The following is a 26,467-nucleotide window of genomic DNA, read 5'->3' as shown; positions in this document are numbered from 1 at the left end:
TTGGGGGGTGGGGGGAGGTGTTATTTATTTGTTATTATTTGTGCTTTATATTCTCTGAAGTGTATTTGACAATGATTTGTTGAAGGCTGTGAAATGAAAGCATATATTATGCTGATAATTCCTAGTGGACTTGGCTAATAAAATTCTGAAAATTGAGCAATTTGTTTAAAAATATGAAATGAGCTGACAAACTTACACTGCTTCATGGGATGTGGGATAAGGGAATGGTTTTAACTCCTAATAACATTAGTTAACTCCTAATAACTACACTGCAGACAAACTAGCAAGTGATTTTTTTCTGCTTGCACTTGACAGTGGCTGTACTTCTGTTACTTAAAATAAAAATACAAGGAGACCAATTTGCTACAGTGTCCCATCTAGAATCAAACCTATGTAAGACTACATATTGGGGTTGCTGGTGCGCACTGTTGTCTGTGACTGGGTATTGACAAGCTCGACTTTGAGGGGAGAAAGGAGGGCAAATTTGTAGTAGAATTCAGGGTATTTGGCAAAATTATGGACATGTTCTTCCAGTGAATGTGAAAAATCTACACACTTCGAAGCCACAGAGGTAATTACTGGGCTGTAGTACTTGTTCATGCTCATCACATCATGCCTACTATGCTGATATGTCATAGTATCACATTGTTCTTAGTGCTGCATTTCTGTGATTCAGTGTTTCCATTTGTTTTTCACTACGAGATTTTACCTTGAAAATACTATATATTGTAACTGGTACAGCTGAGAAACATGCAAATAAGCAAAATCATAGATGTGCTTTGAGATCTTTACCCCTGTCTTGACTGTTAATTTCATCTGAGTTAGAAGGAAACCAGGTCCCTCAGTCAAGTGGGATTTTAAGCTCACAAAAACTCCTATGTCTGCTTAAGTTTCTGAGAACTAGGACAAGAAAGAAAGCAAGAAACATTTGCTGTGAAAAGCACGCTGTATAATTCCTTTAAAGTGCAATTAGGATGAATCTTACAGTGAGACACTTTGAAATGCTTCCTCAAGAGCCATTGGACGTGTCTCTGTGCTGGAATAGTATGTCCAGACATTTCAGCTCAGCTGAGCAGTATAAGTTACAGAATACTACTTAAGCCTGAAATGTTTATAAGAGGTAATAGTAAAACCAGCAAGCAATGAATTATAATTGTCCTGCTGAGATATGATGAAAGCCTTTATGAGAATCTCCATGTCCCGGTGGGACAGTATGGGTGGTAACTTGGAGAGATCCACAAAATGGTAGTGTGACAGCTTTACAGTCGGATTAATACAAGCTTCAAAAGAAACCACAGGGTCAAAAATGACTTCCAGACTGCAGGCTTGAAAGGCAAAAAGATCTGCCATTGAAATGGTCAGTTACAAAAGGGAGAAGTGTTATGTACTGTAAAAGGAGAGTCAATGTTAGATCAATGACTCCTTTAAGGTATAGTTTATTGATGCAGATACTATGTGTAGAATAGAATTTTGTGACATAGTGTTACTTATCCCAGGTATTTGATTTTGAGAAATAAGAGGACAGTTTGTTGGTGCGAGCTTCTTGAGGGGTTAAAATAAGGAAAGATATGTTTTGTTACACAGTAAGTTACAAAGGAAAAACAAAAACAGGTGAGGTAGGATGATAGAAAGATGGCAGAGAGCATCTAGCCTAATACTTTCATGCATCTCACAGGAGGAGAGCATTGAAAGCAGGTTGAGAAGTTTAGACTGCTTCTTAGGCCGGGAAAACCAGCAGAGATGTGCATTCCATCCATCTGAATGGCTCTTCTAGTAAAAACATGGCTAGACGCAAGCACGGTCCAGGAATGGCAAATGATGAATGACTTAGCAAGCTACCTTGCTGGGTATTTAATCTGTGTGGTTATCTAAATAATTTGAAATGCTTCTCTTGGCCTGCAGCAGTTCTGGGCAAAATGAAGTGCCATGCATTAAACCTTGTGCTATTTCAGCTCTAAGGTCCCAGCAGGAACCCAACAAGATATGGCTTCATGAAAGGTGATACTATATTAAACTAACAGTACAAGTTGTATCAAACTCAGTTCCAAATGCAATACAAAAAGTCATGTTTTTAGAAGGCATTTTGAATCTAGCACTAGCACTTCAGTCACTTGCTGATGTCAGTATTAAAAAAATGCTTTGTACAGCTGCTGACTACAAGGAAGATGAGAGGTTAAATTGGGTTAGCGGAAATGAAAGGCGTGCAGTGGAAGAAATATTAGTTTCAGAATGTTTATGGAATTTGTCATTAAATAACAGAAGTGTTTAAATTGGAGGGCCAATTTAAAGCATTCTTTTTTTTTTTTTTTTAAAAAGGGTTTTTTTTTTTCCCTTTTTTGTTAAATTGAAATTATTTACTGAGGCATAAAAAGAAACATCAATTTTTTTTCCCCCCCAATTTAAACATAAAAATAAGTAGGTGATGGCAAATCACTCTCAGTTTCTTACTCTTCAAACTTTCCTGAGCGAGGGCCTGAGCCACTAACATGTATTAGAATAGCTCTGCTATTCTTACTACGGTTGATTACAGTTCTCTGTTATAAAGGGTGGAGGCACTTGGTTGTTCTCCAAAGAAAGTGAGTAATAATTGACCTAATGTACAGAGCACATGAATAACATATTCTTTTGGTAAGAAATTTATGTTTTACAGGGTGTGCTAGAGTTCACATCCCTTTTTCACATCTTCCAAAAGATTTTAAAATACTCAGCTGCTCTATTAAATTTCTAATTCAACAAATACTCAAATACGAAGTATGCATTAGATAAAGCTCTTGAGTTGAATCCAAACATTGAAAAATCTTTTTAATCTGTCTTGAAAACAGCTGTTTAGAATTTTGAATAGAAATAACAACTTCCTTCAGCTATATCGTTGATGTCTGCTTCAGTGTCAGGCAGGGAGGGATTTCTTTCTGTTACTGTGATGCAAAGTCTTGGTGCAGTTCCAAGGATTCAGCTATCCCCAAAACATACCAGAATTGATATCCTGCCCTTGTTGAAATCAGTAGAAATGCTTTCTTCCTTTGAATTCAGTGTGACAGAGGACAGACTAAGAGACTGGAGTTAGTTTTGAATTGTTAATATTAGTTATCTGGAGTGTGGCTGCACAAGCCCCTATTGACATCTGCCACAGTTTAGAGACTGCTATTGTTCTTAGTGTATGTTTGCTGAAGGAATTCTTGATATGAGAGGTGTGTTTTTCGTTGTCTGAGATCATTCAAACAAATTGGATAAATATATGTTCTGCATATCCACATGCACATTCACTTTTGTTCCTTGTTCATAATACTTGGGTAATCTTATAAAACATTATGTAATGACTCCTCACTAAAGAGTACAAGTGAAATTTCTAGGCAACTGCTCATTGTATCCAAAGAAATACCAGAGAAGTTCAAGAGGGTTAATGTTACAGTAAGCATCAAAACCAGTAATTATTTGCCACTTATTGTAAGCTATTGCCAAAACCCTGCAGGCAGTGGCTTATGTTTGTTCCACAACTCTTTGCTTGGCTATAACCAGAGGGTGGATTATGCATACATTTCATGCACAACAGCAGCTACAAGAAAAGCATATTGATTGTACATACCAATACCATCAGTTTGAACTCAGATGGTAGAAGCCCTATATTGTTCAGGGAAATGAAGCCTGGATGAAACTTCTTGATAAGTATGGAGGTGATTGAAACCCTAGTGAAGTCAGAGAAAGGGATGCCCAGAGACTTGGGTGGGCTTTGAATCAGACCTCAGAGTTGATGCAGACAGACTGTTCTGCCAGATTTTAAGAAGGTGCATGAGATTAATGAGAAAGCTCTGTGCTGTAGTACCATGCATTAATGTCAGCTAGTAATTTTGGGTAAAAGTTAGAAGTGCTCACAGACATAAGCCAGAAATATGAACAAGCTCTAACAACTCTAGAAGGCTGCTATCTCTGGCTCTAAGGTACAGAAATACTGTTACTTGTAATGGTATTCATTTAACAGCAGTTTGGGGTTTCAAGATGATGAATAAGAGATACTCTAACAGAGTAAACAGCAAGCGAAACACTTACTATGTCTTTCTCTTTTATGATATAGTGTTCCGTTTCTTTTGGGCTTATGTGCTGCATGCACAATCTGTCTTTGATATTCTCATTTCTAAAATGTTTCTTGAATGCAGATATGCTAATATACATTGGTTAATGCATAGAAAAGTATGTGTGTGTGTGTCCTCCAATAGCTTTTTTGAAATCCAAAGGGCCTTATCATGCACTTCAATTGGATTCATGTTATACCGAAATTTGAGCACATGGGCAGGATTTTGGGCCATCCTTTTCCCATGAGATGATGTCCTGTGCAGATGGAGTGCTCAGCATGTCAGTGACTTTCTGCACCTCATCCAAAGCAGGGGGGCAGCCTGATGCTCACATGAAAAATAAGTAAGATCACTTTTATGAGCAGGGCTTTTAATCAGCCATTTAAAATATGCTGATCCCATTTCCAATTCCTAATTAAATGAGGGAAGGAAGGAGATCAGAATCCTGCCAGGCAGGAGTTCCATCCAGTGGTTATCTCATTTCAAACATGTGGGCTAAATTACATTATCTTTCTAATTTAGGCTTATAGTATATTCACGTAGTAATAAAATGCTGGTGTGTAAGGACAGTTTAACCACTGCAAACATATTTTATTTTACAAGACTACACTATTTGATGATTTAAAAACATTTTTCTAATTTGAATTTTATTTATCACAAGCATAGTTGAAGCCTGAAGCTTAACTACTGAAATAGATATTTCCTTACAGGAATGGTGTAGATAAAATATGTTATTTCTGGGAACAATCTTACTTACCTTTTGGATATAGTGCTCAATACCTCTGATGATCAGGAGGAAGTGTCTTAAATTATGAGCTTTCTACTGTTTTATGGGAATTTTTTAAAGCCACCTAAAAGTTTTCCCACAGTGCTGGTTTACAACCAGCTGAAACTTTAGACACCACTAAAAACAGACACCGTCTGTTGTTCCATTAGCATTGCTTAGAGTGATGCATGTATGTATCAGTGACCACCTCAATTCTTAAAGGTACCCATCTATTAAAAAGAAAAGAAGGTATTTCCTATATTTTTAAGTACAAGTTTAAATTGGCACTGTAATTGCTAAACCTTGCAGTTTAGATAGGTGCCAGAGCTCCCACTGAGGGACTTCGAACTGCTTTATGCTGTTTTCTGTACACTTACCCATCTTAACTCTTAACTCCCAGCAGTAGATAGGAGCCGCTTCCTGCTTACCACCTTCCATTCCCTCTTACCAGTTGTGGGAAACCCTGGGCTGCTGTCCATTGTGTGCCATGCTCTTATGCACAATTCCAACAAGAATTTGGCTGCCTAACATTTAACATATTCTTTGTCTCAGGCGTGAATCTGCTTTTGGCCTGGGAGCTAGGGGAATTTCTGGGTTCGTAGCAGTTTAATACTGAAGTTAAAGCCCATTGAAATCAAAAGGGAAAAGATACTCAAGGATTTCAGTTTGTTAATATCTGTGATTTCTGCAATCACTGCTTATTCTTGTGGTCACCTGAGTGCTTGCTAGTATATAATATTTCAGAGTGCATATTCAGATGGAATACTGAGGTCTGTTGCATCAGTGGTAAACGCATTGCTGTGAAGTTCTCGGATATCTTTGTGCTTCTCAGCATGCGAAGGTGAGCACTGTTGGCTGCTCCTGTTCTGCTTGATGTGCAGATTGCTCTCCTGGATGTTTTCTCCTGGCTGGCAGCTCCTCAGTAGTTGGCTCTCCAGGCCTCTCTTTTCACTAGTTAGTAGGCCAGCCTGTCCTGGCAATACTCCCTCTCCTTACTGGCTGGTGAAACTCTCAGCCTGTCCTTTTCCTACCCTTCTTTCTCAGCCCTTCTCACATGATGCCTGCTGGTTCCCAATGTTTATCTCTCCGTGTTTTTGTGCTCCCACTTGTGTTGGATTTGCTTTGATCCATCCTGTCTTCGCTGCCTTTGTGTTTTTCTTCCCTCTTCTTTTTGCTGTCTTGGCTTGATGGATCTTTGTTTTCTTCACACTTGTTCCCTAAAGGCTTTATGCACTGGCTTTCCCCTTTCTACGGGCAGTGTACGTCATTTCCTAAGATTGCTGTCTCTTACTCTTGTCTGATCTAGGAGCCACTCACTGTATTTGCAACAGAAGATACTGTATGGTTACTAATAGAAAACTGAAGAAATGCTGTAGGTTGCAGTGATGGTTGTTTATCACTTTTTATTTACTATACGATTTTTAAGTTCACTTGTGAACCAGTCTGTGCTTACATAGAAATGCTTATGGTAAAGCCCTAACTGAAGTGTCTTGTGCTTCTGTGACATCTTTCCCATAGTTGTGAATTATAAGGTGTATGTCTAAAACTCCCTGACATTTCTCTTAGGACTTAGAAATGTCTCAATTCACTATTCTAATTCAGACATCACAATTATAACTGTAGACACACAAATGCTTCTCTTTGTTCATGTGGAAGAATCGTTTTTGCGTGGTCGCAGCAATGGGAAAGGTAGTGCGGGCAGAATTCATCGCAGATAAAAATCTAGTGCAGAAGATGCTGTGAGAAAAAACATGAATTCTGTGGCCCTTCTTCAACTTGTTTCAAACTTTGTTCTGCAGTCTGTTCAAGTAACAGTTCATGCTAATGTTACTTGAAGTTTTGTCTGAGTTAGGACTAGACAAGTACATCTCTGTTGTTAGATTCTATAGCCTCATGTCATCGCTGCTCAAGAATCGCATTAAGTATCCATGTGTTTTGTCCCTGTTTTACTCAAGCCTATTTTTAAGTAGCTTTGCTTTTTTTGTGTGTGCCAGTTTTCTTTCTCCCCGATTATAGGATAAATGTCATAAATCATTCTAAATACTGATTAACAAGTCAGTCTCTAGTGGTAAATACACAGCCTTGTCCACTGGAAAATACTCTTCCCTCCTTCCCCCCCATGTGTTTTTTCCTCTCACATCAGAAATATGAATCCCACGTGAGAAGGCATTGTTCCCATGTAGCAGCCCATTCCCTTCAAGTGAATATCGTCTGTCCTTCTCCTTTATGATTTTTAAAGTTTTTGGATTGCTTTTACATATGTGTGTCCAGTATAGATATATTCCTGTATAAAAAATAGTTCATAGCATCTATTGAGTTGGAAAATTAATTAGACGACCTAATTGATTGTGCATGAGTTCTTCTGTGGAATGTGTTCTGCTGCTGTGTTGCACTTGCCCAGCACAGAAAATCTCAAGAGCTAATTCTTTTGGTCATTTATTACAAACAGACAATTAATTGAATTTAAAAAAGACTTGAAGATTCAAAACACAAAAAACATTATGCAAAAAATCTTTTCTCCCTTTAATGCAATAATGCCAAGAGGGCTGAATTCAGCTCAAAGCTTCCTTTATCATTCACAGAACGCACAAATCTGTGTCCCGAAGGCTGTGTAGTCTGAAGAGGAAAAAACCTTACAGCGTCCAGAAGTATTGGCAGCCCTACGTTACATACAGAGAGATTAAGTCACTTGTGTAAGGGTATACAGGGAGTCTGTAGTGGAGTCTGAAACTGAACCCAGGTCATCTCAGTCCCAGCCAAGTGTCTCAACCACAAGACTATCCCTCCTCTTCAGTATGTCAGTGTAGAAAGTAGGCCAAAAAGTAGTTTCCATCCTCTTCTACACAGCATTTTGTAAGGCTGTGAAGTATTATGTATTAGACAGGCATCTGGATCAACAGCAGTTTCTGCAGATCCTTTTATCTGTAAACAGCAGCAAAGCCTGTTAGTGCTTTGTACATTTCATATAAATTATTATTTTATCTATAAACTTCGTAGTTAAATCTGCACATAGCAAACTTAATTACAAAGCATTTTGATGATTTTTAAGAATGGAAAATGTATGGAAAAAGTATTTAAAGGACCTCTGCGTTCTGTGGCACTCTTCATTTTTGTGTTTTAGGTTCCGCTCCTATTTGTTTATCCGATCAGGCAGCAGTGATGTGCTATACCAGACTATCTAGTACACAACATATACTGAAAAAGGGAGGCTTGGATGGCATAATAGGCTAATTCACCCATGTTACCTGAAGGTTAAGTACTCCTATGTGGGGAGCTGGTGATGCTAGTGGTTTGCTGACTTATGTCTGAGATTCCTGTTCTATTGAGTACTCTCTTGTCTTCTCTGTATAGCCAGTGTTAGAAAATTTCTGCTGCAATGTTCTGTGCTTCAGATGGAAGTGTAAGTATGTGAGGAGGGAAAGCCATGGGTATCCCTCATTTTCATTCAATTAGGAGATACTATTCTTGTATGAAATCAGCATTACTCTGTTGAAATACACATAGTCTGATGCTATTCCCCATGAGGGTATAATGAATTAAATACAATTGGTGTACATCACTTTCAGTTGAGCTGGTATGGGCTAGCTTTTGGAAAGAGGTCTCTGATGCAGTGTGGGTCTCTCCCTTGTCTTTATCCCCTTAGTGGCTGTTTTTTTGTGTGGCAGTTTGCGCACGCACAGTCACAAGAAAGAAATGAGCTTTCCCACAGAATCACAGAATGGTTGAGGTTGGAAGGGTCCAGTGGTGCTCATCTAGCTCAGTCCCCTGCTCAAGCAGGGACACTTCCAGCAGGTTGCCAGGACTATGTCTAGGCGACTCTTTTGAGTATATTCCTATTAGGAATGTATTCCCAAGAATGTATATTGCTATAATTACTTCTTGGGAAACAGTTTTGATTTAATTTTGATAGGCTGTTTAATTGACAATTGTCATGAACAGTTTCTCTAATCCTTAGATTAAAAATGTGATCTATGCAGAAAATCCTCAGACATTTGAAACCATTCATTCCTTGATTTCTGGGGGATATCCACCTCTTAGTGCTGTGCAAGGACACACGATCAACTAAGCTGTCAGTGAAGATAGGAATGACAGAACATCTTGAAGAAATAATATGCCTTTACTTGCTTTCATTAAATAATAATATAGCTGATGTTCGTTGGCGCTCTCCAATAAATATAGAAGTCTAAAAGCTTTCTGAATAACTTAGATTTTCTGCAGCTTGTTCATGATGAACAGCTTAATGCTTTAGTAAATATTAAAGAGAAAGTAATTATAAAGAGAGAGCCCTAGGCTCGCTGAAAACGTGTAAAATCCAAAGAAGACCAGAAGAATGCTAACTGAGAAGTAGTCTGTAGCAATATCTACTGCATCATAAAAACAAAACAGGCAAATAAAAAAATCCCAGTGATTAAATACATGAGTATTGGTATCTCATGTAAGTGTAAGTATGTGAGGAGGGAACACCATGGGTATCCATCATTTTCGTTCAACTAGGAGATCCTATTCTTGTATGAAATCAGCATTGAAAGTATTTGTCAGTTGAGCTGGTATGGGCTAGCTTGAAATGCTTGAAAGTATTTGTCTGTCAAGATCAGATCATTTCTCTTCTTGAAGAGAGATGTTTCCTACTTCTGGCAATGGCTATTAATTGCATGAAATAATTGCAGAGTTATGGTATGTGTTCTATAACATTTCAACAGAGATACCATCAAACTTAACAGAGTTAACTAGTGCATGCCATTATTGTGTTTATTTTTGGATCACAATATTAGTGCAGATCTCGTATACGTGGTTATGCAGAATGAGCCAGGTGCTGATCATGATTGCATTGGTGTAAACACAGAGATGTCACAGTTTCACTGAGGAAGGATCTCCCAAAACAAGAGTGGCATGGTATTTCAAGTTGATACATTTCACTGTAGAGTTAGAGATGAGACTTTACTGCCTGAAGTAATTTTTTGTATGTTATCAATTTAGATTTGTAACACCTTATGAGATTCGGGGAGAGCATAGTGCAATCACTGCTAAAATATTTATGTGCAAATGGATATAATGCACTGCATATAATCATTGTTTTTCTGATATATTTTTAATGCATTTAGCTGGCTATTTCCAAGGTAAAACTCCGTGTTCAAAACTTACCCAAAAAAGAACAGTATTAGTTATTAAAAGGAAAATAAATGAGTATTGACATCATGTCAAATCTGTCATCACTGAAGTCATCACTAAAAAATGTGTATATGAGAAGTGCAGAGAATGCATTAACCCAGACAAGTGCCTGGTTGAAGAAATTTGGTCAGGGAGCTGACTGCCATTTGAAGAAGTGTCTTCACAGGAATATGATCTACATGCCCCTTGCTTTTTCACTTCCATAATTCCTCAGGAGTGCTGGTCCTTTTTAGTTCTGGATAAGAGGGAGCTTTCTTAGGGCGAGCCAGACAATTCCTGGCAGCTGTGAGGAAGAAGTAAGAAGAAACTGTTGATTGCTCTAATTACCTTGTTAAGGAGCTGCCAAGTCCTTAGAAGTTTTGCATTCTGTTAGGACCACAAACATTTGTCCGTGTGTCATTATGATAATATATGCTTACCAACACCCCAAACACCATAATTACATTTACTGCTTTCCCTTTAAGTTATCCACACTGAAAGAGAGTCTACTTCTTGCCGTTCCTTCTGTATGTTTACTCTTTGTGTTTCACTTAGCTTGAATGGTGAAATTGGCTCTCCTCCATTCTCTCACCTCCCTTTTTATTTATAACCCATTTTCAGTCCTGGGCTGAGTTTGATTCCAATAATCTGCAATTGTATTTTGTTTCATGACACTGCAGAGAAACATTTATATACTCTTTCCTCCTTTCTCTCCCCCACAGTTCTTTCTAATGCATTTGTACCACTCCTTTTAAAATGTGAGCAGTATGTCTTTAAATCCTGAGTGTTGCATTGTCTGAAAGCATTTTCCCTTCCTTTGGATGTCTGTCTATTTAATATACTGTAACTCATTAGGGTCTATTTTTCTTACACAGTTTGCACTACTTTTGGATGGTCTCAGCTGTTTTATAGTCGGTGTCTTCTGGAGCCAAAGAAAAAATTCAGAGCCTGTCTTCTAGCTTTGTCCTTACCTTGCTATTTAATAGTTAATACTTTGTGGTATGTTAAGACTGTTTCTATAACGTGGCACTTCTTAAGAACTCTACTTTTTAAAAAGTAGTAATAAACTTCAGCCAACTTAGTCTTTTTAAGTGAAACTTCCAGAGTTCTTCAATTGAATCTATTCTCCTGAACAATCACCCGGTCTTCACAATAAATATGTCACCAATTACTTTTTCTGCAAAAAGAGAGGCGTTTCTTTTTAGCCTGTGAAAGAAACTGGAAAAATCAGAATCTGTAAAGAAGTGTTCTTTTGTATCTCACATAGCAAAGTAGAGTGGGTTAGACTTTGTCAGGTAACTGTTTATTCAGAAATGAGTAGTTGTTCTGCATTTAGCTGCATTGCTTACTGTTTTCTTCATCATGGAAAAGGATAAAATGTGGTAACAATTTTCTGTATTTGGACTGCAGCCGTACATAATTGGGAACAACAGAGCTACAGCCTTGATTTTGGTGAAATGCTTAGTCTGCGTGTTGGATTAAAACGTGTGCAACAAATCACTCCAATTCTGTAATAATTTTTGAACATTATTTTTTTATTTTATTATGGTAATGTTATTACTTTTCAGTTACAGACTTCAAGAACTGGGTCAAGAATAAAATTGGCATGAAAGTAGTTGTATATTTGTTCTTGAAAATGGATTGCCAAACTACTTTTTTAAATGGCCAGCCTGAATTGTTCTGTACACCCACTGCAGCTGATAATGTTAGTCTTATGTGGTTAGTAAGCAGTTATTTAAAAGCCCTGTTCTTTAACCAGTATCCTAGGAAGACTAGATACTATTTGCTAGATAGAAACAGATCGTCTGTGCAAAAAGGGATTTGTGAAGAAGCTTACAGAGTGGAAAATAAATCTAGGCTGAAGGGTGCCAGCAAGTCAATAATGAGAACAATTTGCGACAAGCAAAGGTGAGGAAGACGTGCAGAAATGGGATCATCAGATTCATGAATTATAGGATAATATTCCTAGATCTGGGATACATAAGGCAGGAACTAATTTTGTGGTTGACTAATACAGAACAAAAAATTATGATACCAGTGGAAGTTATTTATTGCAAGTGTTGGATATGCCTCCATGGATGTTTTTTCTCTTGTTAAATTAACGAGAGGCAACTTGGAGCAGTGATCTGTTCACAGCACAGCTGTGGTATTTTGAGCCATTTCTACTGCCAGATTCATACCTCTGCCTTACAGCACCGACCAGGTGCATTGGTTCCCCAGTTCCAGTGATATCCTAGCAGTAAACAATGTTAAATCTTAACAATTTGAGCTCTGTACTGAACTCTGCATTGATGCAACTGAGAGGTGGCCTTGTTAATATGTGAATTCACCTCTGACACTGGAAAGCAGCAGACAGAAGTGACATGGTAATACTTTCTTCACATACTGCAACTAAATCCACCAAACCTCATTGGTAAGAAGTTTGGGCACTGTAGGACATAAGGTTTAAAATATTTACAAAGTTTTGTTTTCTTTCCTTCTGAACACTCTCTAATATCTTTGCCATGTACTTTCCAGTGATGACACATTGAGATCTGACTGGGATGAGTAATGGTGTCTGGCTAAGGGGAGGAGGGGACAGGGGAGAGCTTAACACTGAGTAATTATTTGAGGAAATGACCCATGTGGAAATAAGTCTTGGGATTGGATGTATTTATCAGCTGGCATTTCAGTGTCACCTGCAAGCAGAGACTTACTGTGTCTGACTTTTTAAATGGTTGGAAATCAGTGCATTGAGCAGACATGGAGCAGTTGTGCTGTGGGTCTCTTTTGATCAGCCTGTGAGATGAGATGTGTGATCTTCCCCTACTAGGAAAGGTGGAAGTAAATAGTTGTTATCCCATGGATTCCTGACCATGATCATTCACTTTTCTGCCCAGTGCTTAAAAACCATGAAGTCCTGTGTAAATGTAAAAGGTGATTTGCTGATTACCTAGAAACAACTGAAAGAGAGCACTTTATAAGTGAAAATGGAGCACAGGGGCATCAGCCTTTCCCATTCCTCTGGCAAGGTGTCATGCTAGTTTGCATTCGCTTCTTGGGAAATGTACATCTGTAAAACATTGTCTGTTTCCTTTGTCCTTATCAGGAGATCTTTTCCTGACTGAAGGTACATAAAGTCGCTTTGACAGACGTTTGGAAATCTAACCTGAAATGCTCAGCCTTTAAAACTCAGTGTGGTATGGTGGTGCTTACTGCTGCGGCTTGGTCATGTTGTCTTACTGTGTCAGTTCTGAGTCTTCCTGTGATTCTTGGAATTTTACTGAAAAAAAAATCTCATTTCGAGCACAGATTCTTGATATGTGGTGTGGTGTTTATTTCCATCATCTTTAAATGCATTGCTCCTTTTCTGAAGAGAGTAAGATGACTGAAGTATAGTGAAAGTTGTATTTTTCTATTATCAGAGTCGTTGTTTGTATAACAAAGGGAAAGAGTTGTATGGTTTCCAATCCAGGCAAGAAACATGGCTTTCTCAAAGAACTAAGATTTAAGCTTCTCATTGTATCTATGCTGCTCTTTGTTTCAGATGTTATATCAGATTACTTGATCTACATTTATTTCATTCTGAGCTTTTAAGATTGGGAAAAATGGCAGGCATTTTGTTTGCACAAGTATAGTCAGATCAGTTTAGAATCTCTGAAGCAGGTAAATATGATGATGTGTGCAGGCTTCCCTTCTCCTCCGTGAATTTTTGTTGTAGTTCAAATGACCAGCCACTGGCTGTTTATGGAAACTCCTTTGGAAATCTTGTCATCTGCTTTTCTATTCCTAATCTAAGTTTTCTAATCTAAAATTTGTGCTTCTCTCTTGTACTTTAAGAATGCCATTGGAAAACAGAACACTTTTTTTTTTTTTTTTTTTTTTCATTAGAAATGCACATTTTTTATGGTTAAGAAAAAAATAAAGTAGAAATCTCCCTCTTAAATAGCTGAAGACTTTCCCTCCACTTGTTTTTCCTTTCGCCTTCTTCTGTGCGTTCAGTCTGCTTTATTTCACAGAGGGCTTTTAGTGGCACCATTGTAAATGAGTCTGTAGGTTTGTTATCTTGCTTACTGAATTGGGTAATAATAGAAATTGTTCACAGCCTGGGTTACAAAAAGCACTGTTAGATAAATTCCTATGTAGATTTGCTTTTCTTTTGTAAAAGTTTGTGTGATGATCTGGTGGGCAGTTGCTTTTGGCCAGCCTTACTTCAGAAGTTTCACTTCTGCTTCATTTTTTCTTTTTTTTTTTTTGTGCATTACAGCACTGTGCAGGTTATATTGTAAACAACAGCGTCTCTCTGTCTTGTTTCCCAATAGATCGTAGCAAAACCTTACTTATAGCCTACCCATTTGGTTAGACTGAACAATTTAGTTTCGTTTGCTATTAAAATATGGGGATAGTTTCCCAAATGTTATACTTGAGCATAGAAACACAAATTTGCACAGTGGAATCCCTGACTGTAGAGACACCTGAAACTGTACTTACCTATTAAGTTGTGTACTGTGTTAAAAGGACACTGCTTCTTGAAACTTAGACTGGCAACCTTGTGAACACTGTTCTTTGGCTGTGTGAGATCAAGTTCCTAATGAACATTTTCGGGTACAATTAGTTCAGTTCTGTTTTCCGACTGCAGACTGAGCAGAGGCATGAACTGTCAAGTGGATTTCACTTGGGTTATGCTGTGACCAGTGGGCAATTCTGAGCAGGCTATGCAGAGTCACGTGTTCCTGCACTGTAGTTCTGCCTCACTTCCAATAATCTCCTCACAAAATACCAGAAACAAAAACACTACTAAGTGGGAAAGTAAGTTCTAATAAAGATGAGCTCTAAAGCACTTTGACTTAGAACCCCTTCTTACCTTTTCTTATTCTTTGCATGGTAATGGAGTATTACTTTTGTTCTTTTTTTTCCCCTGTACTGAATAAAGGGAAAGTTGTCCATTTGCGTTGCTGAGAGTGGTTTCAGTTACATAGTAGTCTCGGCTGGATATTGGGGTTCATGCAGAGTTTACCCATATGAAGTGGTAGCAGCTAACAGGAATGCTTCCTTCCTCCAAGCAACCTTCTGGGTTTGTTGCTCAGACAGTGCTGTAGCACCTGGGACTGCATGAGCTGTGGGTTATGTGTGCTGAGAACCGGCGAAGCAGCACTCGTTTTGTCATTACCCGTGTCTTTATGATGGCAAGAAGTGGTGTTTTCCTTTTTTGAATAATATAATCCTGATTGTGGTAAGATGATTGCTGGCTTGCTAGCATCTCTTCCTGTGATCTTAGCACTTATCCAGTTCCAGTTTATTTTAACAAGACTGGAGGAGTCTGTCAACATCACCAACAGGTGACTATAAGTTTGTAAAATAAGGCTGTGAACTGGAACCATCAAGTATTCTGTAGAGAAGGTTTATGTGGGGTGAATATTGGAGGAGTCTGACCAGAGTTTCATCCAGCATCCTTGCACTGCCATAATTGTTTAATATAGGTTCTGTTTGCTCAAAATCATATTTAAACATTATTTTTACATGAAATAGGATATTTTTCTTGAAAACAAACTGCAGTTAGCATGAAATGAGAGCTTGAGAGCTTTCTGAGTTGAGAACTTAAGAAGTGTATCTGATATTGAAAGTCTTGCACTATCCTGGTGCTGTCCAGCTTTAACTGGAACAGTTATTGGTATTTATTGCTCAGCTTATTTTGATCAAAGTCTGACAGAGTTATATATTTCAGCAACCTATCTGATGGCTTTAGGATCATAAAAGATCCTTTGTGAGGATAACAAAAATTGTCTGCTGATTATGGCTAAAACAGGAACAAGGTGTAGATCAAAAATGCAGCTTGATTCTTTCCCTTAGACTTAACAAACTGGATTCTCACATGATGTACGCTACCCTCATTCCATTGCCCTCTTGCTCTTGCTCACCCTCTTGCAGGTTAACTTAAAATGCTTTTAGAGTTTCAGCAGTCTTCTCAGTTGTCTGAGGTTTCCTAGTAGAAATAGCTAAGAAATATGTGAAGAGGTAGATCAAATTGCTAGACAGCCATGACTGATGCCTTATTGAATGTTACTTGCGCATGCTGACGTTTGCATTAGAAATATCATCAAACATTGGAATCATCAGTTGTACATCTTTAACACGTAATTTTACTCAACTATTGTCAACTCTCAATATTTTTCAGTTAAAATCCTGTTATCTCTTGGGGAAAAAAAAAAAAAGTGAAGTATTCCTCCCCTCCCCCTACTCTTTTCAACTCCTCATTGATAACTTGGAACCTCATATTTGAGCTTTACTCATAAGGTAGTTTGAGTAATTGCAAATGTCATAAATACATAAGGGAATTTCACTGTGACAAAGTAAAGATTAGGATTTTAAGTTCATAGCCTGTCAGTGCTTTGTAGCACTGGCTAGGTAAGTTTTACAGCATCTTCTGAAATCAGCATAATTCATAATTTAAAAAAATTTAAAGGAAGATGATGTAGCTCAAGGAAACCTCTTTATTAGTTATACTATTACCTTCTCATTCTGTCACTGTTTTAGTGGAATACCATTTCCTTTTTGTATGGCTTATGCTTGTAATATGTAAAAAAAATTTAAATTCGATATTAAGAATGCTTTAATTTTAGAGCTCTTTTGATTAAACCTCTCTATAAGAACATTGGACTTTAAGTGAATGTGGATTTCCCTGTGGCCATAGGTCAGTATGTACGTAAAATGATCTTCTTACCCTTTTTTTTGGCCTGAATTTCCCATTCAGAATCCAAAAGAAAATCCTACTTCTTAAGATTGTGGAAGATTGTATTTGAGAAAATAGAAGGAAAGCTATACTCAAAAGAAAACTGAGTATTAAGAATAAAATTTATCAAGGCAAAGGATTAGGTGAAGAGATTTTACAATTCTCCATACAGAAATGCTATGAACTTAGATAATAACAATTAGAAGCTGGAATATCTTGGTTTTGAGTGCATATTTAGCCTATTTTTTGTCTCTGAAACCTTGAGGAAAGATTTGCAATTATTAAATATATATATATATATATAAAAAATTGGGTTCACCGTATTTTGAAGTCATATTAGCCACTGCTAGGTCATTTATAGTTTGAAAGCAAACAATGGTAAATGCTGATCCATTCATATTCCAACATGAAGTACAAGATGGGGTATTCATTACTGTCTGATGTGTGCTTCCCGCCGCCACAGAGAACAAAATGCCTCCTTTTTTAACCGTCTATATTTAAACTGTATGGGGACAATCTACAGTAAAGGATTTCATTCTTAGGAGGTACACTGGAGTTTTCACGTTGACAACACCAAACTGTGGTGTTTCTAAAGAATTATCATCTATTGTTTTAATATTAGAAGTTTTAATGTTAGAATCTTTGCTTACAGTGAAGAGATATCTCTCTTAGACCTTGTTTTGTTCAAAGTTAGATGAGACTGTTGATCTATTTGAGGAGAGGAAGGCTCTGCAGAGAGCTCAGGGTAGGCTAGGTCAGCCATGTCCAGCCCGCGGGCCGCATGCAGCCTGGCACAGCTTGCACTGCAGCTTCTCTGCCCCGCGCCATCATGGCGGCTGCTCTTCCCGCCAAGCAGCCCAGCGTATCCCCTCAGCACAACCAAACGGCTGTGCTATGAGCGCCATCCGGGCTGAAAGCAGGACACGGGACGCAGTGCAATTAAAAAATGGATCATGCCTCTTTACCAGACTTCTGTGAGACCTCTCTTAGCAGAGAGAAATACCCCTCACTTCACAATCATGCCTTATTTGTGTCATTGCTTTTTGGCACTATGTACATTTGTGAACAACTACTTGGAAGGATGAAATACAGGAAGAGTAAAATTTCATCCAAAATTGCTGACAGACACCTTGAGAATTCACTGAGAATTGCAGCCATTGCCATCAAACCAGACTAATGCATTAGTTCCACAAAAACAAGATCAAATATCCTTTTTTATTTTCTGTTGCTCTCTTATTTATGTATTTTAATGCAAATCATTAACAATTAAACTAAGCTGTTGCTTTATATACATTAACTATATTATATATTTAATGATGGCTGCTCCAAAAGTATTATGTTGGTCCACAATATCAGAGATGACTGTTGGTGGCCTACAGGACTACTGTAAGCCATTTTACTTATTATGTCGAAGAGAGGCTTGATTAGTCAACAGAATTATTGTATATCCACGCAGTGTCCTTGGAATGGAATAAAGATTATTTAAATGATTGATTTCAAGGTGCCCCTGATTTGGGAAGCAATCCTGGAGTTCTTGTCTAACAAGAGATCTGTGGGCAGAAGAGAAAGATGTTCAGTCGTTAACACTTAATACCAATGGTTTAATGGAAACATGTTACTGCTAACAAAGTTTGGAAATGGCATGAAAATTGAAGGAATTCATGATGTCATCACTACAAGGCAGTGTGAATTGCTTAATGACCTTGGCTTAGGCAGCTGGTAACTATTTCAGTACAGACGAACATCAGGTTTATAATTTGCTGGCTGTGCATACAGGACTCTGGAATCTGTCTGGGTGCTGTGTAACAGAAAAACATTTTAGGGTCACTCATGAAGCATTAGCTGTAGTGTGCACCCCGGATGTGCAGGAGACAGCAGGAGTTGGCAGTACCACTATTTGGTTGTTGCCCTTGGAGAATGGAACAAAATAAAGTCTACTAGTATTTTATTAACATCTTAGTTTAATTCTTTCTGTTGGATAAGTGGCCTGTCCTACCATAAACAAATCAAAGCAGATGTGTTCCACATGCCCTCCTTTCAGCTGTAGGCAAAGCTTACCCACATATCTGGTACAGCATATGCCTGAATAACAGTGAAAACTGTCCTCAAAAAACTTTCTGCAATCTGTATTCGTATCCCTTGAGACTCATTTGAGAATAACTTGTGGAAATAAACTCATCCTAACCTTTTTATCTGTATTATTTTAATTAATGTGCTGAATGTTTAAAACAAACTAGCGTAAAGACTGCCCAGATAGTGTTACTAGGTATTAAACCAAGCTGCAAAGAAGTTGTGGTGCATCTTAAATATATAATACCATTGGTAAAATAGTCACAGTGTATTGATAGAGCTGCTTATTTTCCATGGATTTGAATAAGAAGTAAATCTGAGAAAAACTCTTAGCAGAGCACGGCTGAGTAAAAATGCTGGGGTAATCAGAAATTTATGTGCAAAAGACTTGCTTGAAGCTTGTTGCTTTGCTTTATTACAAATTTTTATTCTAGTGTTCATTATGTTTCCTATCTTTGAAACAGATTACAGGACTGGCCCTTGCTTCACTTTGGTAACGAACCAGATGTGCCAGGGACAGCTCAGTGGAATAGTCTGCACAAAAACCCTTTGCTGTGCAACTGTTGGGAGAGCATGGGGCCACCCCTGTGAAATGTGCCCTGCACAGCCGCATCCCTGTCGACGAGGCTTCATTCCAAACATTCGAACTGGGGCCTGTCAAGGTAAGTTAACAGCAAAGCTTCCCCGAAAGCTGCTGAAATTGTTACTGGATTAATCTTAATTGAGTTACACTGCTGTGAATAACCTGTCCTAAGCCGTTCTTGGCTATATGTGTGAAGTATGGAAAAACATTGTCAAATGCATTACTTCATGATTCAGTGAGTGCCTGATGTTCAAGTGAGTACATTAGTAACTTAGGTCATGTGAGAGCAGCCAGCATCTTAATGAATTTCTCACTGCCAGCAGCCTTTTCCCTTGGTTCTCTAACGGTATTTTTCAGAGTTTACCAATCAGCCATTCCATGGAGGAATGCATTCTGTTTCACAAATCACTCAAAACATACATCAATCCATGGCAATACTGTTCTATTTATCTGGTGTGGGATTTTTTGTTGTTGTTGTTGTTTTTTAGCTAAAATTTTTGGTTTTGGATTTGTCCCGGGTATCTTGCCTCTCAAGCTACACTGTTTCAGCATGGAGAAAAGTGTGTGCTGTGCCATTTTAAATGCCTAATTTTACTTACTATATATTTTATACAATTTTGGAAATGTATTTGCATTTGTTTCAAATCGTAAAATCCACCCAGATGTTGCTTACTTCTTTCTGAGCATGCCTTACCACAGAAAGTCCTTACACTGCTTTTGGCTTTTATTCTAATACTTCCAGCTGTATAAATTCTTTTATTGTCTGGATGTCTGGCAGGAAACAGGAGAAAGTTAACAGGGGCAGCTATGTATTAAACTGATGTGGATTATAAATTCCCAGGACCGTATCTTTGGGACTAGTTTATTTCAATCTGTATAACATTTTCTAATAAGTTGCAGTAGTTTTTAAAACAGAGGAGATAAAGATTACAAATCTACTAGTAATTCGATTTAATCATGAAATTCCTGTGAAAGGACTTCAAGGCATTCCATTGTATTAAAAAATGTAGATATCTGTCACAGGCCACGTCCTGGCTGGTGCCTGCAGATAGACATGATGAACTTCAAGATGGGCATGTTTGCGTATGCCACGTAACTTGCACATATTTTGACCTCGGCCATTCTGTTCCCTCTCTCACTAAAAATCAGAACTAAATTGTGTAAAAGTCTGTAAATTGATGTTTTTGAGATCTTATGTACATAAATATGTGGCCGCACCCCTGACCTCATGCCACACCTAGTTATATCCCTTATTCCTCTTTTATTTTATCCCTCTTTTTGTCATGGAAAAGTTGCAGTAACCTCTCCTCTGGTTTTGTGTAGTTCAGAATAAGGCTACCTCTGCTTGCTATGCATTTCTTCACATTCAAATACATCTATGCTAATTCATACGCAGTGCCAACACAATTTTGGCCCTGTATGTTTGACCTGTACTTTCCACTTTTCTCTTCTCTTGTAATGTGTTCATAATTTCAACAGATCTGCTATATAACTACATATTAGCTTTATTTTTCATGCAATTGTACTAAATCCAATCCTTTTGAAATCAGATAACATCCATTCAGACTGAAGACATTTCAGACTTTCATATCCATATTCAATCTAACAGAAAAAAAGCAGGTTAAATAAAATCTCTGAGTAGAAAAGAAACCATTATTATTGCGTGGAGAAATCAGAAGAAATAAAATGGAGGGGAGGATAAGTTTGTTATAAAAAGTAAATAGAGCATCACTGCCCAAAGTTTGACTTTGTCTGGCTGGCTGAAAGTTAAATTAATATTACAGCTGAGATTTCTTAAAGATACAAACTACAAAAACGAAAGCCAAAAGGTGGGATTTTGAAACAGACATCATGACTCAGGAGCATGAGTTCTACTTTTTTCATTTAAATTCAATACAGTGCCATGAAGTCTGGCCTGACTGCTGTTATTAAAGAGCACCATATTGCTTTAGCTTGAGTCCCTGCAGCAGTGTTTCTGTCAGTGGGTGCTAAAGCTGTGCTGATTGTCTGTGCTTCCCAGCACAGTGGGTAATGCAGAGCATGGCAGTGCTCTGACTCTGCTGTGTTTCCCGACCTGGTTCAGACAGCCCAGGGATCTTTACATAATGCTCTGCAATGTGGTACAGATATGCCCCTTGGCGTTTCTGAAACTTCCTACTTGTGGCTCCCAGGGAAATTGCTTCTTGGCCTTTTGTACAGACAAAAAAAAAAAGACTTTGCTTTTCAGGCTGGAAGACACATTACAGCTGTCTCTCTGCAAATTATACAGGGAGATTTAAAGGCATCACCTCCTTCAGCTTCTCTCCTGTGTAGAAGCTGACCCTAGCATGAAGCCCAAGAATTCAATACACTGGATTTTACCAGCAGCGGCTAGTAACCCCCGGGGATATATAGAAAGCACAGCCATTTGGGTTGGAGAGTGGTGAGTGCTCTGTTTGCTCCCAAAAGATTAGGAAGCAGCAGGCACAAGGCTGCCCTCAGGGGAGTGTGAGCCAGACCTCTGCTGTCTCCTATTGCAGTGTCACTCCTCCTCCTTCAGTCTTTTTTCTGTGGCTATTACTAAGCCATAGCAACACTTTTGCAGCTTAGTGATGACACATATGTTGTTGTGCTAAAATAGCTGTCAGGCCAGAAACTTGAAAATGTTTTTCTTGTGCTTCCTACCTACCCTATGATATCATCTTTGTCATTTCATTATCTTAAGTGAAAATTAAAAGCAAAGAGAGAGAAATAAAGGGAAAGTTAGAAAGAAAAAAAAGCCAGTTATGAATATCAAAATAAATCATTAATAGTGCCTCTTGATATATTAATTATGGCTGTGAAACTCCTTGAGTCAAATGCTAACTGCAACTTACTCATGATGCTGATCTTTCTAGAGTGAAGAGTTAATCATTTCCATCAATAACAACTGTGAAGTTCCCTGTATGAGACACTCTTCATGCACGATACACACTGTTCCTTCACTCATCTGGGGCTCCTGAATCTCAGTACTTGGCTACATGTGGCTACATTTGCATTGCCAAGATTTTCAGGGTGGCAAGTGATTTTGAATGCCTTCAGATTCTTTAAAGGAAGCTGGGTTTAGGAGGCTGTCTTCTCTGCATCACCATTCCCCAGATGTTTTGCAAAAACAAAGCAATAACAGTTAGATGTTTAATATCTGTAACAATAATAACCATGTGATTTCTTGCAGAAAATATTTAGAGTACTGTACTTAATCATACTTTGCACAGAGTAATTACAAAATTAGTGTCTGTCTTCACAAGCAAGTATCATAATATTATGATGGGTGAATAATGGATTTAGGCATATTTACTTTAATTTATATGTAGACAAATTATTATGACTGTTCTTGAGAAATGAATTAAAAGTGGGTGTTTTTTTTTCTTTTTTTATATGATAGATGTGGATGAATGCCAAGCTATCCCTGGGATCTGTCAAGGGGGAAATTGCATTAATACTGTTGGATCTTTTGAGTGCAAATGCCCAGCTGGACACAAGTTTAATGAAGTGACACAAAAATGCGATGGTAAGAACTTTCAGAACTTTCTTCTGAAAGAAGAGGAGGGAAGTCGTCTTTTTGGGGCCAACTTTGTTTACAAGTTTGTAACAAACTTTCCAGACTATTTTTCCTTGAATTTCAAATGCATTCTTCACAGCAAACATGGATAATTGTCCTTTCTCCTTCTAAAGCAGAGAGTCTTAAATATTAGCCCTGCAACTTTTCCCAACCTTTTATTCACGTAACATTTTGCAGACTTAAAGGTACATCTGAAACAAATTAAACATTAAAACTAAAAAATGTTTTAAACTGATATATTTCTTAAGAAACACGTGAGGCACTTGTCTGTGTATCTTTTAACCAAGAAGTGTATGTGACTAGAAGATTCAACGCATCTCCACATACACAGTTAAATTGTATTTGATATTAATGAGAGCTGGATACTGCTGAGTGTTGACTGCAGGACTAAGCTCTAAACTTACCCTTATAGTTGCAGATGTTTAAGAAGGACAAACATGTTATCTTTCTTATTGCTAGTCATAATTTGGAAGAGGAGTGTGTACTAGATATTATTGTGAAAATTTTGGCTGCATGATTAAAGACTCTTGCAAATTTTTAAGTGTGATTTGTTATGACTTTTTCTTCCCTAAAATATAATAATCAGGCATAGTTACTGCAATCTTAATCTTGAAGGATAAAATCTGAGTAATCACTAGTTAGTTGACTCTTCCCAGAGAATTTTCCATTGTTTGAGAAGTATTTAGCATCTTGCAGATTAAACCAACCCTTCAGATAGCAGAAATGATGAACTACCACCACCAGGAATTTAAGGTGATCATGAAAGTGAGGTGTGCATCCACCACCTTTTTTTGCATCAGGTGTTTTTAAGAAAGTACTAAAAAAAGTTTTAGTCAGTTTGGAAGAATTATGACAGTCTTTCAAAAGAAAAATACCCTATTTCAAGGAAAATATTGTAGCTTAATTACAGATTAGGGAAAGCAGTTTCAGAGGAGTTTGTTCATAGCATGGCTTTCTTACTGACTGCCAGTGGTTTTGGCAGAAAGTAGGCCAACTCCAGAGTAGAACAACATTGCAAATGTTTCCTTCTGCAGATGAAGTACCAAGAACATGGTGAACAAAAAAAACCTGAACACGTGCTTTGTTAAGTATTAATACTTGGAAAACTGAGAACTGTAGGCTTGCATATGATGCACTGTATAAACATTGCTACAATAGTTTTGATTGCTAAATCATGTAGAAGAGTACCTTCAGAGCCTGCAGTTGGTAACAGTTAAGTAATAGTTGACTGAGCCCAAGAACTAGAACTAGGAGCTATCTGCTGAACTAGCAGTACCATTTTATTTTGTGTCATAGTTCAAGTAAGATCATGAGAGAAATCATCAGATACAGAGAGACAATAGAAGAGGATGGGGAAAAGAGATGTGCTGGATGAAGTTCTCTTTATCAGCACAGCTGATGGAAAATTAGATTTTAGGTGTTGCATTATTTCACTGCTTCATATCAGCATTCCTCTTCCAGTTGCATTAAAGCTGAGGTAAATATATTTTTTTTTGTGGTGATTGGTGGGAGAATTTTTCTTAGAATGACATTCATATTTGTGAGTACATTGAGTATACCTACCTTTATAAAACTTGCATGCTTAATAATGACAATATTGCTTACATGAATGTCAACACTAATATAAACAGTGAAATACTGTTTGGGTTAGGCTCAACCCTAAAATAAAGAGTGGTGATTTTGCTTTTAAAAAGGTCAGACTATATAAACAGTGGCAAACTGAGTTTAAGATAAACATTGGTGAAATTGAGTCAGAAGATGCTTGAATATGATCCATTTACAACTGCATTTTTCTCTGTTAATTAAGGGCTCTATTCAGACCAAAATTCAATTTCCACATTTTTTGTCACTGAGACTTTCGGGACTCCTGCAGAGTATATTCCTGGGGCAGAAGCCAGAAGTCTCTTAGCAGTGCTCCCACGGCACTGAGACTCAGGGCTCTGGCAACACCCTTAAAGTAGCACTGAACAAAAAGTCACACCCCTCTTGCACACCCAAGTAAGGAATGCGACCCACATCACGACAGCTAGCAAGATGCTGGGAGGAATGTGTGCTCAGGGGGCCCAGCGCCCTGCACAGCTTAGGATGGGACTGTGAACTTTGGCTGTCTGTATGCCACTTCAGTCCCTCTACTTTTCTGCAAAGATGAGGGGCCACCTTTGCAGTAGTAGGGCTTCCAATTCTTCACCTAGGGAAAGAAGAATAGGCAGCTTTTATATTACAGTCCTCCAGGAGAAGTTAAACAGAGATCCTCTCTACTTGCTTAAAAGCTCACTAATAGGCCTGTGGGACTTCGGGTGTTCCCCCATCTGTTGGGGCCAAATTCCAGTTTAGGCGTTACATTTAAATTCCTACAATCGTTTTTAATGACTACAGTATTATTCATTCCTTGCTTTGGTGCACTGGGTGGTGTTGCACTATTTCATCTCAAAAATTTTTGTGGTTGGTGAAATCATTATTATAGCCATGTGTCTATCTGTTTGTAGATCTCTGGAGATGAGGTTGGATAGAATCCTGTGAAGCCATTATTTCTGGCTTGTCTCTCCCTATCAGTAGAGATACTCACTGATCATAGATGGCTGTGACAGGCAGTTGTCATTGATCACTCTAGAAGAAACCTACCTTTCTACCATGGAAAAAAGTGAGCTGTTTTTAAGCTCAGCTGGACTCCAGCTTCCTAGAAGATGAGAGCACTGCTAAGTAGATACAGCTGCATAGTTAAGACAGTCACTGGAAGCCAGGGGGAAAGTACACATCACAGGCAGGCTACTACTGGTAATAAAGGAGCAATTAGGGCTAGCATAGGTTGTTTCTTGCAGGACTTTATGCGACTCAAACTGCTAACTGTGAAAAAAGTCCTTTACTTTCCTTCCGTTCATGTATGCAGCTATGATTAGATATTTATTATATTGGTCAGAATCTGTTAGTGATGGACATGGTCACAGTATGGACTTTTATTTTAAAATTTTTAACAAAATCTGAGTAGAATTCTGTGTATAAATTCTGCCACACATTCTATGGTGGATATTTCAGTTTCTGTCTAGAAATCTGTTGGAACTTCAGAGCATTCACCTAGTGGAGAGCCTTTTTGTTGCCAAAGAAACAAGTAAAAAACAGAAAAGATAATTTTATTGCTTGCAGCCATCCTACTCTGTGCTATAATCCTGTTGAATTGCATAGCTGGTCAGTGCTTTGTTGGGGATTTCCAAGAAAAGAAACCAAGTGCAGTAAGATGGATAGACAGTTCAGAAGGTGCTGTGCTTCCCTTCGAGTCAGCACTGAACCATTGGCTCTCTGGTGCCAGGAGATGCAGTACTGCTGAAGATACCATAAGATACAACAGTTATGCTCCTGATCACTATGGTCGTTACAGGCTCTATGTAAATTTTCTTAATGTGCAGAACTCAGTTTTAAGAAATAATGGTTTACTTGCTTTTACTTTCTACAGTTACAGATTTTCATCCATCATTATCAGCAGTAGAACAAAAGTTCTTTCTTTTTGCAATTTACAGATATTTTCTTAGATTTTATTTTGCTTGTGTTT

General features: G+C 38.0%; 1 protein-coding gene across 2 annotated transcripts in view; it reads left to right on the top strand.

Annotated features, from left to right (window-relative positions):
* FBN1 (fibrillin 1) overlaps window positions 1–26,467 on the top strand; it is a 148,106-nt gene that overhangs the window by 31,595 nt on the left and 90,044 nt on the right. For both annotated transcript variants that reach the window (XM_031587628.2, XM_090148912.1), the window contains 2 exons: window positions 19,225–19,422; window positions 22,747–22,872. In XM_031587628.2, the coding sequence (XP_031443488.1) occupies window positions 19,225–19,422; window positions 22,747–22,872 (324 nt within the window). The remainder of the gene's footprint in view (window positions 1–19,224; window positions 19,423–22,746; window positions 22,873–26,467) is intronic.

Source organism: Phasianus colchicus, chromosome 12 (genome assembly GCF_987193195.1).
Source record: "Phasianus colchicus chromosome 12, bPhaCol1.hap1.1, whole genome shotgun sequence".
Classification (NCBI taxonomy): Eukaryota; Metazoa; Chordata; class Aves; order Galliformes; family Phasianidae; genus Phasianus; species Phasianus colchicus.
Note: the sequence above shows the minus strand (reverse complement) of the source record. Positions and strands in the feature narration are given on the sequence as shown.